The sequence below is a fragment of the Psittacula echo genome (genome assembly GCF_963264785.1).
Source record: "Psittacula echo genome assembly, chromosome: Z".
NCBI lineage: Eukaryota > Metazoa > Chordata > Aves > Psittaciformes > Psittacidae > Psittacula > Psittacula echo.
In genome coordinates this window covers 41084121-41097180 of record NC_137742.1, presented here as the reverse complement: position 1 = coordinate 41097180, position 13060 = coordinate 41084121, and the positions used below count along the sequence as shown (strand labels likewise).

Here is a 13060-nt window from a genome sequence, read left to right as displayed (position 1 = left end):
TAGACACACACATCGTTTTGTCTGCCAAACCTCCTCCTCTTGTTGGGAAAGGCGCCAACAATGCGAAATGCAATCCAGCGGCTTCCCCCACCCTCCTCCCAGGAAGAGTTATTTTAAAACATTAAGCTTACTGCTCGTTAACGACAGTGACCAAAGGAATAAAGGGCAAGGCAGGAGGGTGGGAGGTAGCATGTTAACAAGGGGAAGGCGAGAGCCCGCCAAGACTAGCGCAAAATGGCCCATATAGTAGCACCAGCAGGGACACCGGGAACGGGACGGGATGGGTCTGCGTCCGGCAGAGTTTGGGGTACGGCGGCGGGCAGCCAGCCAGCGGGGCTCGGGTCTGCAGTCAGGCGAGGCACTCTGCAGGGTGCTTGATGCGTCGCCGGCCGGGGGCGGGCGGGAAGGCTAAGGCCAGGGCAGACGCGGCGTCGTCCACTGTTGGAGTGGGCAGGCAAGGGGAGAGCAGCGCCACAGGAAGTCTGCGCTCGGGTGCGCTGCCACAGGAGCGGCAGCGGCGGAGCCCCGCCCGGTCCGGCACTACCCGGCCCAGCATGACCCGGCCCAGCGTCCGTAGGGGCAGCCAGGAGGGAGACGCCGGCGCCGCCCGCATGTCGCTGCCGGGCTCCTGCTGTCCCGTCCCGAGGCTCGCCCCGCTACCTCAGACGGCTGCAGTCGGCACTACAGGCACGGCAACGGGCTCGCTGTCAGCAGCGGCCGCAGACCTGTCGCTGCCGCCTTCCCGCTCCCACGGCTGGCGCCCCAACCTGTCGCCACACCGCAACCAGCGCCTGGCCGCCCACTCCGTCTCGTCAGCCCCGGGCGTCAACTTGCTGCCGCCGCGACCGCTGCTGTGGCTGGGGCTGCTGCAGGTCGTCCTAGGCTGCACTCTGGTGGCTCTGAACTTCGGAGCGCAGTCGCTGAGCAGCGCCCAGCAGGTGAAGAATGCCTGTCCCTTCTGGGTTGGATCTTCGGTAAGTCTCCGTCGCGGAGTCCGAGTCGATGCCGGCGATCTCCCGGCGCTGGGGCACCCGCACGGGCCGTGCCGGGGTTGGGCTCGGAGTGCATGGGACCTCCGAGGCGGAGCTGCCGCCTGTCACCGGAGAACGCGTGCTCCCGGGAGCTCCTGTGGAGCAGAGCGCCGGCTTTCTCCCACTTGGAAATCACGAGCAGTTATGCTTTGTGCGAACAGTTTTACCAGCGTGATCCCAACAGGACAACTAGAGACAATTATTACACGCAATCAGAAACAGGATTTTCGCAGGTTGTGGTATATGTAGAGGTTTTATATCGCTTTTGTGCGTTGTATGCCGTTACTCTAGTGAGAGAGAGCTAAAATAGCGATGTTCCTGGAAAAAGAAGATAAAAAGCAAAAAAACCCAAAAAAACCCCCACAAAAAACCAAGCACAACCCCCCGAAAAAACCAAACTCACCAGCAGGGGTGGGCTTGTAACAGTTTTGTAAAGAGGTGTGAGAAAAGTTATTCCATCTCCTATTGGGCCCTGCTTTAAACTGCACATTTGTAAATGCAGAATATATAGTAGTTTGAATTGCAAAAGCCAGCAGGAATAAGCAGAAGTTAACAGAAGTAGGAGATAATTGGATAGATTGTTCTCAGTATGAGGGCCCTTGAGCAATGAGCAAGTCGTTCTGTGGCTCGCATGCTCCTGCTGCTTGTGCGAGCAGCATCAGCCTGTCCCTCAGTCTGAACATTTAAATTGTGTTTCTAGTGTTGTTCATAACCAATGGAAAAGTGCTCAATGACCTGTGGTTAGGGATCAGGTAGTTGCTATTCGTATGGATAATGTGATTCTCATACCTGAAAGTATAGACAGCCTGCACCGGAGGAGAAGGGGGGACAGGGACGGGAAGGAGAGGTGAACACAGATCATCCAAATGTGTGTGTTTGGTCTGTCTCCTATGGTTTTTCATAATCTTCTTACCTTAGATTAAAACAAGTTTAAATGTGTGTAAGCTGTGGATTTTCTTTGAACCCTGCACAAAGGGCCATGCTTGTGCTTTTAAAATGTTTTAAAATGTCATGTGTAAAATAGAAGTATCTGGTTTCACTAATAATGAAGAAGGTGTTTACGTTTTTAATGCTAGCTCTGACACAATAGTATGCTCATTTGGAAAAGTTACCAAAAGTGCCTTTTGGGAGTAACAGTGTGAGTGAAACTTTTAGCTCAGAAGCAAGCTGGAAAGACAGAGGCAGTTACAAGCTGGAATTGTGGATGTGTCAGTTTTGTTTGTTTTGGATATTTTTTTCTCAGAAGCAACATGCTGATTATGATGTGCTGGTTAAGTGCAGAACAGGAAAACTTTAACCTCAGAAAATACTTTCTTTTCACATCTTAAAGCTTTAACAAATATAATGAAATAAGTCATGTTGTCCTTAAGACAAAACAGCAATTCACATCAGTATTGATGTGCTTTGTTATAAGATCGTGACTATTTTGCACTCAAAAAATTCAAAATTAATTTGTTATGAAACTGTAGAGTTATGTATGTGGTTTTGCAACACTACTGATGATATCAGTAGGTGTTTTGGCCAAGTCATATATGCACATTACACTAGCTTAGATTGATCATGGCAAGTGAACGAAGTTACAGAAGGAATTTATTAAAAATTCTAATGGGCAATTAACTGTTTTATCTAGTCTTCTTATTTCTTTTTAGGTGGGAATTTGGCATGGATTGTCTTAGTTACAAAGTCCCACAGATTTAAAGTGTACCTGCTTATTCGTGGGACTTGCTGAAAAACTGATTTGCCTTTCCTTATAAGGGTTACCATCCTTACTGTGGGAGAGTGTTTGGGTACACTGCTTACTTCAGTTCTACACCAATTATTTCTCCTTCCATAATTGTTTTACCCTCTAAGATGAAGAGTCATAGGGTTCAGTTCTGTGATTTGACAAGTTTGATCTAACAACTACTCCTGCAGAAGGAGGAGGTTTTTTGTTTTCCTTTTCTTTTACTTCTTCTTCCCTGTGCCGATACTGGCATTCATCTGACTAAATAGCAAGCCAGTTCGGGGAGATGGTTTTGGTGCTCATCTGCCAATTTTGGTAGGGTTCCTGCTCTGGAAGTTAGTTCACCAAAATGGTCAGGAGGGGGCCAGAGTCAGCACAAGGAAGAGACAGGAACAGCCCCTGAAGTCACGCAGCGGTGACCAAGGAAGAAGAAATAGCCAGTTTTTAGATTTGCTTGGCCAGGTTGCAGAAAACAAGTACTCAGTTGGCTGGAAGTAATTTTTTAGGCAATTGTGGAGGTCACTGTTGCCGGCATAACTTCTTGTCCCCGTGGACATTTTCTGGGAGGGAAAAAAAATAGATTTGTGTTATATCACAGGATGCTCTTAGGAGTGAGGAACCTCATTAGCACAGGCTCTCTCTGCTTTAAAGTGCATCTTCACATCTTCCCGGTGTTGTAGTGTTCCAAAGTACACCTCACCAAAGCAGTGATATATACCATGGAAACAGCATTTTGTGAACAGTTGTTCACTTCTTGGTGATGCTACTTTCTTTTATTTTTTTTAATGTCGTAGGTAATCTTATCTGGAATCTTAGGCCTAACAACATGGAAGAGGCCGATAGTGCATTTGGTAAGTATGGATTAGAACTTATTTTAAGGAAACCATGAGATGATGATTATAAAAATAATCATTTGTTTCTCCTTGAAAAGACAGACTATACTGCTGAGTCTCTTTTTTAAAACTGTTGAATCATAATTATTGGAAGAGGAGTGAAAGTCCTGAAAGGCCTTATTATTTCCTGCAATCATGAAGTCCCCATTAAGGGCATGAGTGGACCACGTTTGGAAGAAGTGTTAATGTTCTTTACAGGGCATTTTTTTTGTGCTTATGTAGGTATAAGAAAATACTAGTTTAGCATAAAGTAGCTCTCTAAGGCAGTGCTACTTAAGCTTAAAGAGGGGAATTGGTTTTAAAGCTTAGCTTAGTTGTACTGGTTTAGTGCCCCACAGCAGGTTTAAGAGCTAACCTAAGCATTGCCATCTTACAGAAAGTATCCAGGTTTTGTATTTGTTAGTTACTGTTTCAAGTACAGTTGACATTACCTCACTCTGAGAAAAGTAAACTGATGTGTGGAGTATGTAAGCTGTTTCCACTTACAAGTGAAATCAGAAGCTTTGTGTCTCTCAATATCTCAGAGTTGGGATGAAAAAAAAAAAATGCTTTGAAGTGGCTTTATTTTTTTTCCCCCATACTGTCGCTTCTGAAGATGTTTTCCAGCCCAAAGCAGTTGTTTTATTTTTATGCAGTACTTCCTCAAGATCCACATGGTTGTAAGTGAGGAGTACCAAGGATCAGATGCGTGAGTTGTGGATGAATTGCTGTTTCTCGATGGTGCATTGGTTAGCACAGGCAGAGCAAAGCAGATTTTTTACTGGTTCTTTGGATAGAAAGAAAAGCTTGATGTCTGTGGCTCCCAATCTGGAAGTACCATATTTTCATAAGAATAAATGTAAATGCCATCTGTCTCAAAATGAGTGAGGCTTGCACACTGCTCCTTGTTTCTATATTGCCTGTGCTCTGTGCTGTTTCTACAGCATACTATTGATGTAGTTCCCTTTTGCCTGTTGTTGCTCTTTCAAATTTTCACATTCTACTTTGTATGAACTTTGTGGGCCCTTCCTAGTTTTACTTAAATATGAAAGCACCAAACTCTTCCTGATCCTTTCATATATATCAGATGATCTTTAGGACATTTGAGTGCTGGAGCAGATTGCCCAGTGATGTCCTGCAGCAGATAGGCAAGTTTGAGATGAGACTGATTAAAGCCCTGAGCAGCTCTGCTGTGATCTCGTAGCTGACCTTGCTTTGAGCAGGAGGATACACTAGAGTTTTCCTCCTGAGCTCTCTTGCAGCCACAGTTATTCTATGGTTGTATGAGTCTATGAAGCTGTATTTATTTATATGCTTGTTTGTTTGTTTATTTGTATGTGTGGTTTAGGTTTTTTGGAAGCCAGATTAGATTGCACTTGACACTGCAAAATATTTATTTCCCAAGAGTGTGGTCAAACCCTGGAAGAGGCTTCCTAGAGAGGTAGTTGATGCCCCAAGCCTGTCAGTGTATAAGAGGCATTTGGACAATGCCCTTAACAGCATTTGATCAGCCTTGAGTTGGTCAGGCAGTTGGACTAGTTGTCCAATAGCTAATTGTTATAGTGCCTTTGCAACTGAAATACTCTATTATGTGTGCAAAAAAGGAAATTAGCATTAAACATTTAATGAGATGAAGGAAATCATGCATTAAACTACCTACAGTGTATCAAGAACAGGTTGTTAGCTTCCGAAGTGTATTTATTTTGGGCTAAATTTCTAATATAACTGCTTTCTAGTAACCTGAACATTTTCTCTGAAGAATTATAAGGAGTTGTATGAGTTGTAAAAGCAAGTTTCCTAAATACATAAGCGGTAAGACTCCTTATACAGCTGTGGCTTAGAGTTATGCCATTCATAACTAAAACTAAAACTGTAAAATTCAAAAGTGTTAGTATCCTTGCTCTTATGACAAAAAAATACAGCTCTTCATTGTAAAACAGAAAAGTTTATGGAATTCCAGTATTTATGTAAAACCTTGGAAACTTTTGAAGAATAAATTTATAGTATACCTTTTATTTAATTGAAGAATTTCACCAGAAGAAAAATATGTTCCAGCAGCTTTAGAAAAAGATTTTTGAGGGCTAACCCCGGCCTTCTTAATATCTGCACCTTGACTAATTTGCATTGATTTAACTAAAACTTAATGTTTAGACCAAAATACTGGTGCTAGTGAGGTGACATTCTTAAATCTTAGCCCTGCTAGTAGCAATATAAAGCACTGTGAACAAAAGCTGCATACCATGACCCTAATCTTGCAAAAAAAACCAGAAGAAAATCTCTCCATATCCATGTGCATCGTAATAAGCGAAGTCATTTGGCTTTGGTGAGAATTACTGTAGCAGCGCCTGTTTGTCTGGATTTTTAGAAGTAAAATATCTCAATCTTAACATCTTGGCTCACATGCAGGACTTCACTGTTAAGTCAACAAATGGTGTTCATGCAAGGTTTTAAGGTCAGTCTAAGCAAATAAAAAGAAATATGCTTTTAAGTGTGAGACTGTGAAAAGCCTTTAGAGAGGCTTTTAACCTCTATAATGAGGTTGAAGTCAGTACTCTTCTGATTTTTAATCCTTGATTTTTATGCTGAAAAAGCTTCTCTCTCATTCATATGGTGTGTTTTAAAGCACTCTTTAAAAGTATGTGACTTTTAATGAGATGAAATAGTTTGTCTTTTAGTTTTGTGTGGGTTTTTTTGTTGTTGACAGTTGTAGTGCGGGTCTTCATATGGTACAATAAATAGCACTCACAACTGATAGAAGATTAGTAAGGTGCCATAATTAATGCGGAAGTATTGCTTGCTGCTGTGTATATGGAAAATTGATGCATTGACTTGCCTTTTCCTAGAAGGCAAGTATACACATAGGATGTAAACAGATATGAGCTGATGATTATGAAGCAAATGTTTTTTGTTTCATTTATTTAAGTGCCTGCTTGGGCATCACTCCTCTGTTTATGCATATTAAAGTGAAAGCAATTCCTCTCTGGCATTAGATATCAGCTTCAACAGCAGCAGCAGGACAAGCAGCAGTCTACCCATGCAGAATGCATGGATAGACTGTGGCAGGGTCAGAGTCTTATCATGCAAGTTTATGCTGCTGCGAAGTTCTCAAAGTGTATGATGGTTTTTTACCTGGAAGAGATCATCCATGCAAGACATTAGTAAATACTATATCTGACATTAGAATTCACTTTGCTTTCCTATAGTTTATTTCGTGTAAATGTTCCTCAAGACTTTCTGCAGCTGTTCACAGTTCATGTGCATCTAATGCTCAGAAGATGAGGGCTGTGAGCCAAACTACAGCCATAATTTGAGTTGTTTCCATTTTTGTCACTGCAGTTAGGCTAGTTACCTCTGTTTGGCTTTTAAAATAGCATGTTTGTCTTTGCCTGTTTATTATAAGTTGAGGAGTAATTCTCTCCTAGTTTACCTGTGGGTGGGATCTTCTTTCACTGAGATAAAATGCAACACCTGGTTTTACTTGTAGGTGAGTAGTGATGGAGAAGATGTTTAAATTTGCATCTGCAGTGTGATATAGATTGTAAAATAAGCTAACGGAGTACATGTTAGATGAGTAGACACTGAGGTGGATTGAAAACTGACTGAACAACTGGGCCCAGAAGGTTTGATCAGCGGCAGAAAGCCCAGCCCGAGGTCAGTAGAGGGTTTTGTGCTCTAGGGGTGGATGCTGGAACCCATACTGCTTAGTATCTTAACGAATAGCCTATACAATGGGACAGAGTGCAAATTCACAAATTCAGCAAATTCACAGTGATACAAAACTGAGTCAAATGTTGCCTTTCAGAGAGACCTGGATAGGCTGGATAAATGGGCTGAAAGAAATCTCATGAAGCTTGGCAAGGGGAAATGCAAAGTCCTGACAGTGCAGGGAAATTACCCTAGTACACACTGGAGAACAACTTGCTGGAAAGCAGCTCTGCAGGAAAGAACATGTGGATCTTGGTGGACAGCAAGCTGACCATGGTTTAGTGGTGGACTTCACAGTGCTAGGTCATTGGTTGGACTTGATGATCTTAAAGGTCTTTCCAAACCTAAATGATTGTATGATTCTGTGAGACATCAAAGTACTATTCTGGCAGGGAAAGCTAATGGTGTCCTTGACAGCACTAGTAGGAGACTTGCCAGCGGCTGAGGGAGGTGATCCTTCCCCTGCCTGCTGCACTGGTGAGGCCACACCAGGGGTGCTGTGTCCAGCTCTGGGCTCCTCACTGCAAGAGAGACATACTGTCCTGGGTTCAGCAGCAGCAGTCATTTTTTTCTACTGGTGCAGTGCTGTGTTTTGACTTTTGGCCTGGGAATAATACTGATAAAGCCGATGTTTTCAGTTGCTGGTCAGAATGTTTACCCTGAGCAAGGACTTTGTGAGTCTCATGCTCTGCCAGGGAGGAGGAGAAGCCGGGATGAAGCAGGGACAGGACACCTGATCCAAACTAGCCAAAGAGGTATTCCATACCATAGCACGTCATGCCTAGGATGTAACAGAGAGTTCCCGGGAAGGGCTGGATCACTGCAGGGTGGGGGTGAGGTACCGGTCGGTGAGTGGTTGTATTCTCTTCCTTGTTATTTCCTTTATCATTATTACTATTAGTGGTAGCAGTAGTGATTTGTGTTATACCTTAGTTATTAAACTGTTCTTATCTCAACCCGTGGGAGTTGCATTCTTTCGATTCTCCTCCCCATCCCTCCAGGAGCGGAGGGAAGAAAGGTGGGGGGGGGAAGTAGGCTGCGTGGTTCTGATTTATGGCCTGGGCTTAAACCACGACACATAGACATATTGGAACAAGTCCAGTGAAGGGGCAACAAGATAATGAAAGGGCTGGAGAATCTCTCATCTGCGGAGAGACTGAGGGAGTGGCGGATGTTCAGCTTGGAGAAGAGAAGGTTTAGGGGGAATCTTTTCCACCTCTGTAAACAGCTGTTGAGAAAAAATTAAAAAAAAAAAAAGGATTAGACCTTTTCCAGCAGTGCTCACTGACAGGACAAGAGGATGTAAGAACAACTGAAAAAAATAGAAAATTCCATGTGAAGACAAACCCCCAACTTTTTTACCGTGAAGATAGGCAAAAACTGGTGTAGGTGACCCAGACAGTTTGTGGAGTATCCATGTGCAGACATACTCAAAACCAACTGGACATGGTCTTTGGCAGCCTGCTGTAAATGACCCTGTTTGAGTAGGGAATTGGACTAGATGGTCTCAAGAGGTCCCTTCCAACCTCAATGATTCTGGGAAAATACTGACCAGATGGACCAGAAAGAAAAAGGATTTTTTTTCTCTTGGCATTAAAATATAATATGTCTTGTCCACTGTTGGATATGTAGTGTATATTTTATGGTTCAGGTCATGGTAGTGTTTTAGATTGTATGTAGAGGAATTATTTTTAGCTTTGCCTTTTCAATGGGATTGTCTGAATAGTAGGTTATGCAGTCAAAAATAGACTATACTTATAATAAAAACCAAATCAAGATTACATTTTTGGTAAAATGGTAGAATTTATTAGAACATAAATGTTGAAATCATAATCCTTCTTTTGCATATTTAAAATAATGATAAATTTCTTCATTTTTCTTCAATTTTAACATGTTTATTTAGAAAAATATGTTATTTTTATTCAAGATTTTGTGGACCATTACATAAGGAGTCAGGGCAACTAAGATGATTAAGGGAGTGGAGCATCTCCCTTATGAGGAAAGGCTGAGGGAACTGGGTCTCTATAGTTTGGAGAAGAGGAGACTGAGGGGTGACCTTATTAGTGTATATAAATATATAAAGGGGGAGTGTCACGAGGATGGAGCCAGGCTCTTCTCAGTGGCAAACAATGATAGGACAAGGGGTAATGGGTACAAACTGGAACACAAGAGGTTCCACTTAAACTTGAGAAGAAACTTCTTCTCAGTGAGGGTGACGGAACACTGGACCAGGCTGCCCAGGGGGGTTGTGGAGTCTCCTTCTCTGGAGACATTCAAAACCCGCCTGGTCACATTCCTATGTAACCTTATTTAGGTGTTCCTGCTCCGGCAGGGGGATTGGACTAGATGATCTTTTGAGGTCCCTTCCAATCTCTAACATACTGCGATACTGTGATACTGTGATTTTACAAGAACTTTTTATGTACTTGTGCACTGGGTTGTTTCTATTGCAGCTTCTGTATCAAAGGAGAAATTTATATGTGAATTTGGTTTGGTTTGGTTTTTGGTTTTTTGGGGTTTTTTTTTTTTCTTTTAGTGTTTCTTGACTTATTACACTGGCCAAGTAACTTTTTTGCTCAAGACCTCCATTTCTTCATCAGTGGAAAAATGACAAATGTACTTCTTTGTTTTCCTTAATATCATTTCTTATGATTTGTTCCATGAGATGTTTTATGTTGGAACAGTTTCTATTTCACTTGTAAAACTGGCTCATTTCTAGTTGATAGTGCGCTGTGTTGAACACAGACAAAAAGCTTTCCTTGTATGAAATACCTGTGTCTATCAATTTTATTTTTCTCAGTGTAGTTTTAATGAAAAGGGTAACTGAGATAGTTTAGATAAAAGCGCAAGAAATAGTATTGATTAATCTAAGTACTGAGCAAGGAGTTAATATAAAAAAAAGTCAAATTCTCTGTACAGAAAAACAAATGGTGCTCAAAGTGCTTACTAACATTAAAATCCTCTTATCTGTCATTTTACATTTATAAAGCTGGGAGAAAATTCTGTTCCTCTTATTATTGATTGTTCTCAGTATGTCAAATGCAAAATAGTCCCAATCCTCTTCAGAAAAAGTACTAATAGCTACTTTAATTATTGGGATTTTTTGAGGTTAAACCCCACCTTATGTGATAATGTTATGGTCAAACTTCTGTAAAGCCTACTAGTAATGAGATGTTGTAATTTAAGGAATTAGATTGCACAGTAACGTTCATTGGCTCTTGTCCATTCAGGGGTGATTATTTTTCCCTGAACCTGAGTAAACAGGATCATAATTCATGCAACAGCTCTGATTTATTTTTGGTCCAGCTTCCTAGGTAGTTAACCACGATACATCAGCTAATTTGGAAAGCAATTGCTGACTTTGTGCATGTTTAGGAAGTTCTTGTTGCTGGATCCACTGTAAAGCTAGCTGGAGCAGAGCTGAGCCGATGTCCTTCATGAGTTTCTTTTCTTCCTCAGATTTTTGTCACTTCCTGCATTTTTAATTTAGGCCATTTTGACAAAAAGCCAACTAAGTGAGCAGAAGTGAGCAGACTGTTATTAACTAGGATTTTTTTTTTTTTTACATTAAAGACCTGATAGTTGTTTTGTGGAATTGAGTGCTTAAAATTTAAACATGTCAGGAGAGGAATTTGCTATTTTTATTTGTCTCCAAAATAGTAGTCTTACTCACAGTACTCTCTCCTGAAGTACAGACGAAATTTTGCATGTATGACATGGGGCAGGAGAAGTTTTTACGTACGCTTAAAATCCATATCCCAAGTCTCATGTAAGCACAGATTGAAGATTGTAGGCAATACGTGAAAGCAGGACTTCATTTTGTCTGCTGCTTCTGCTTGTCCTTTTTCAAGTACTCTGTTACTCCTGCCAGTACTAGTCTTTCAGATAGCTCATACAACTGAAGGTATTGTCCAATTTATGAAAGGAGGCATTGTGGTTTTAGTAGCCAGGGGAAAATAAATCACATAACCAAGGTCTTTTAAGTGTCTCTGTCCTCACTGTACTAGGACAAATATGTTTCATTTATATGTGCTGCAAAATAGTTTTGGAAATCCTGTGCATAATGAATATCCTCTTAAGATGTTTCTTACTGATCTGAATATGTTGAGAGGTAAACTCATTGGATGGATATGACATACAGTGGAAGATGGGTGGCTTCCAAGTCATACTTTGCACTCCAGAACATTTAGGTACTTTTCAGTATCTGCATGTGTAATGACTGGTCTTGATGATCTTAAAGGTCTTTTCCAATCTAGTTGATTCTATGATTCTATATATTTTATTACTGCACTTATTGTTTTTATTAGTGCAGAATAAGGAGAGAGAGATGACAAAGATGTTTGCAGTAATCATCTACTGGGTTAAGATAAGACACCCTGGGGCACTGAAGTCACACAGTTTTGAAAAGGAATGTTGTTCCCAGCTTCAGTTTGGGAGTGGAATTTGCACTGCCAAAGGTTCCTTGAGCTGGGTTTGTAATCCTGTTCCACTGCTAACTATGTTTTACTGTTACAGGATAACCTATTTGTTGCGCTGTCTGTTGCTTGTGTTCTCCTGAACCTGTCTGGACTTATCTTAGGATATCAAGGCGTTCGGTTTGTGTCCAGTGTACCCAGATGCGATTTGGTGAGCAGCCATACTGATTTACATTTATTTTTTTAATATCATAGTCATTTAAGACAAGCATAAAGGATTTTTATTGTAAAGTAAAAAAGATAAACTGTTGAAAAAAACATGAATGGGTACTGGTGAGCTGCCTACAAATAGCTCAGTCAATATAATCTCTGTGTGGTTTTTTTTTTTTTCCCTAGTTTGCTTCACCTGGTGAGGTCAACTAGTGTTAATACCTTACAGCAAGAACTGTGAAGAAAAAAATAGGTTAGATCAAATCACATCACTTTTCATAACACTTCTACTTCAGGAAGAGGCAATCTGCAAAAGAAAGGACAGAATGCAAAAGATTTTTCTCATATGAATGTCATAAGAAGTAGAAGAATGTCTAGGAACAAGAATCTGTGAAATAATTAAAATTGAATGATACGGGGTTACTTGGTGATAAAGATGATTGTGTGTAAAGGCTTGAATGACTATAAGGGTTAATGGAAAGATTTTTAAATATTAGTTTTTATTCATTTATTGCTTCAGGAAAGCTATTGTTGGTTCCTTACCATGCCAGTAGGTGTATTGCAGTGAGAGTCCAAGACTGCAAGCACTTGATTCACTCTGTATCAAAGTAAGAAAGCTGCGCTGAGAACTGTTACTGTTACTCCAGAAAAGATGATTAAAATGTTTCAGGAATTTTGGAGCCCTCTGATGCTAGAAGTATAGGGTACAGATGAAAGGCATTGCTGAAACCATAAATTATTCTGTAGAGTGGTTTATGCAGGTGGAAGATCTCTGACACTATGACTCTCCCGAGTTTGACAGTTTTGACAGTTTGAGCCAGTTATATCTAGATACAGAAACACTAATTTTCTGCTTGAAACTAAGATGACAACATTAATTTGGACGTTACAAATAATAGTGGTGTACAGATAAACTATTACTGATTTGTCTGGGTTGAAATTATAGTTGTAGGTTTCATTCTATCTGCAGAGATGCAAAATATACTCGTGAATCACTCTCTATACAGTGGCTTAGACGTCAGTCAAAGAAACAATTTCCAAACTGCTGTGTGTTTGAAGGAGCATGGATATTAAAATTGCTTAGTAAGCAGAGCAGCTTTGATT

The 13060-nt window shown here is 41.1% G+C and overlaps 1 protein-coding gene across 1 annotated transcript in view; it reads left to right on the top strand.

The window, feature by feature from the left end:
* Positions 1–611: 611 nt before the first annotated feature.
* Positions 612–13060, top strand: part of ENTREP1 (endosomal transmembrane epsin interactor 1) — a gene marked incomplete at both ends in the record, with an annotated part of 28561 nt that continues 16112 nt past the window's right edge. The window contains 3 exon segments of the mRNA XM_080638308.1: positions 612–974; positions 3549–3605; positions 11847–11957. Coding sequence (XP_080494434.1) covers positions 612–974; positions 3549–3605; positions 11847–11957 — 531 coding nt within the window.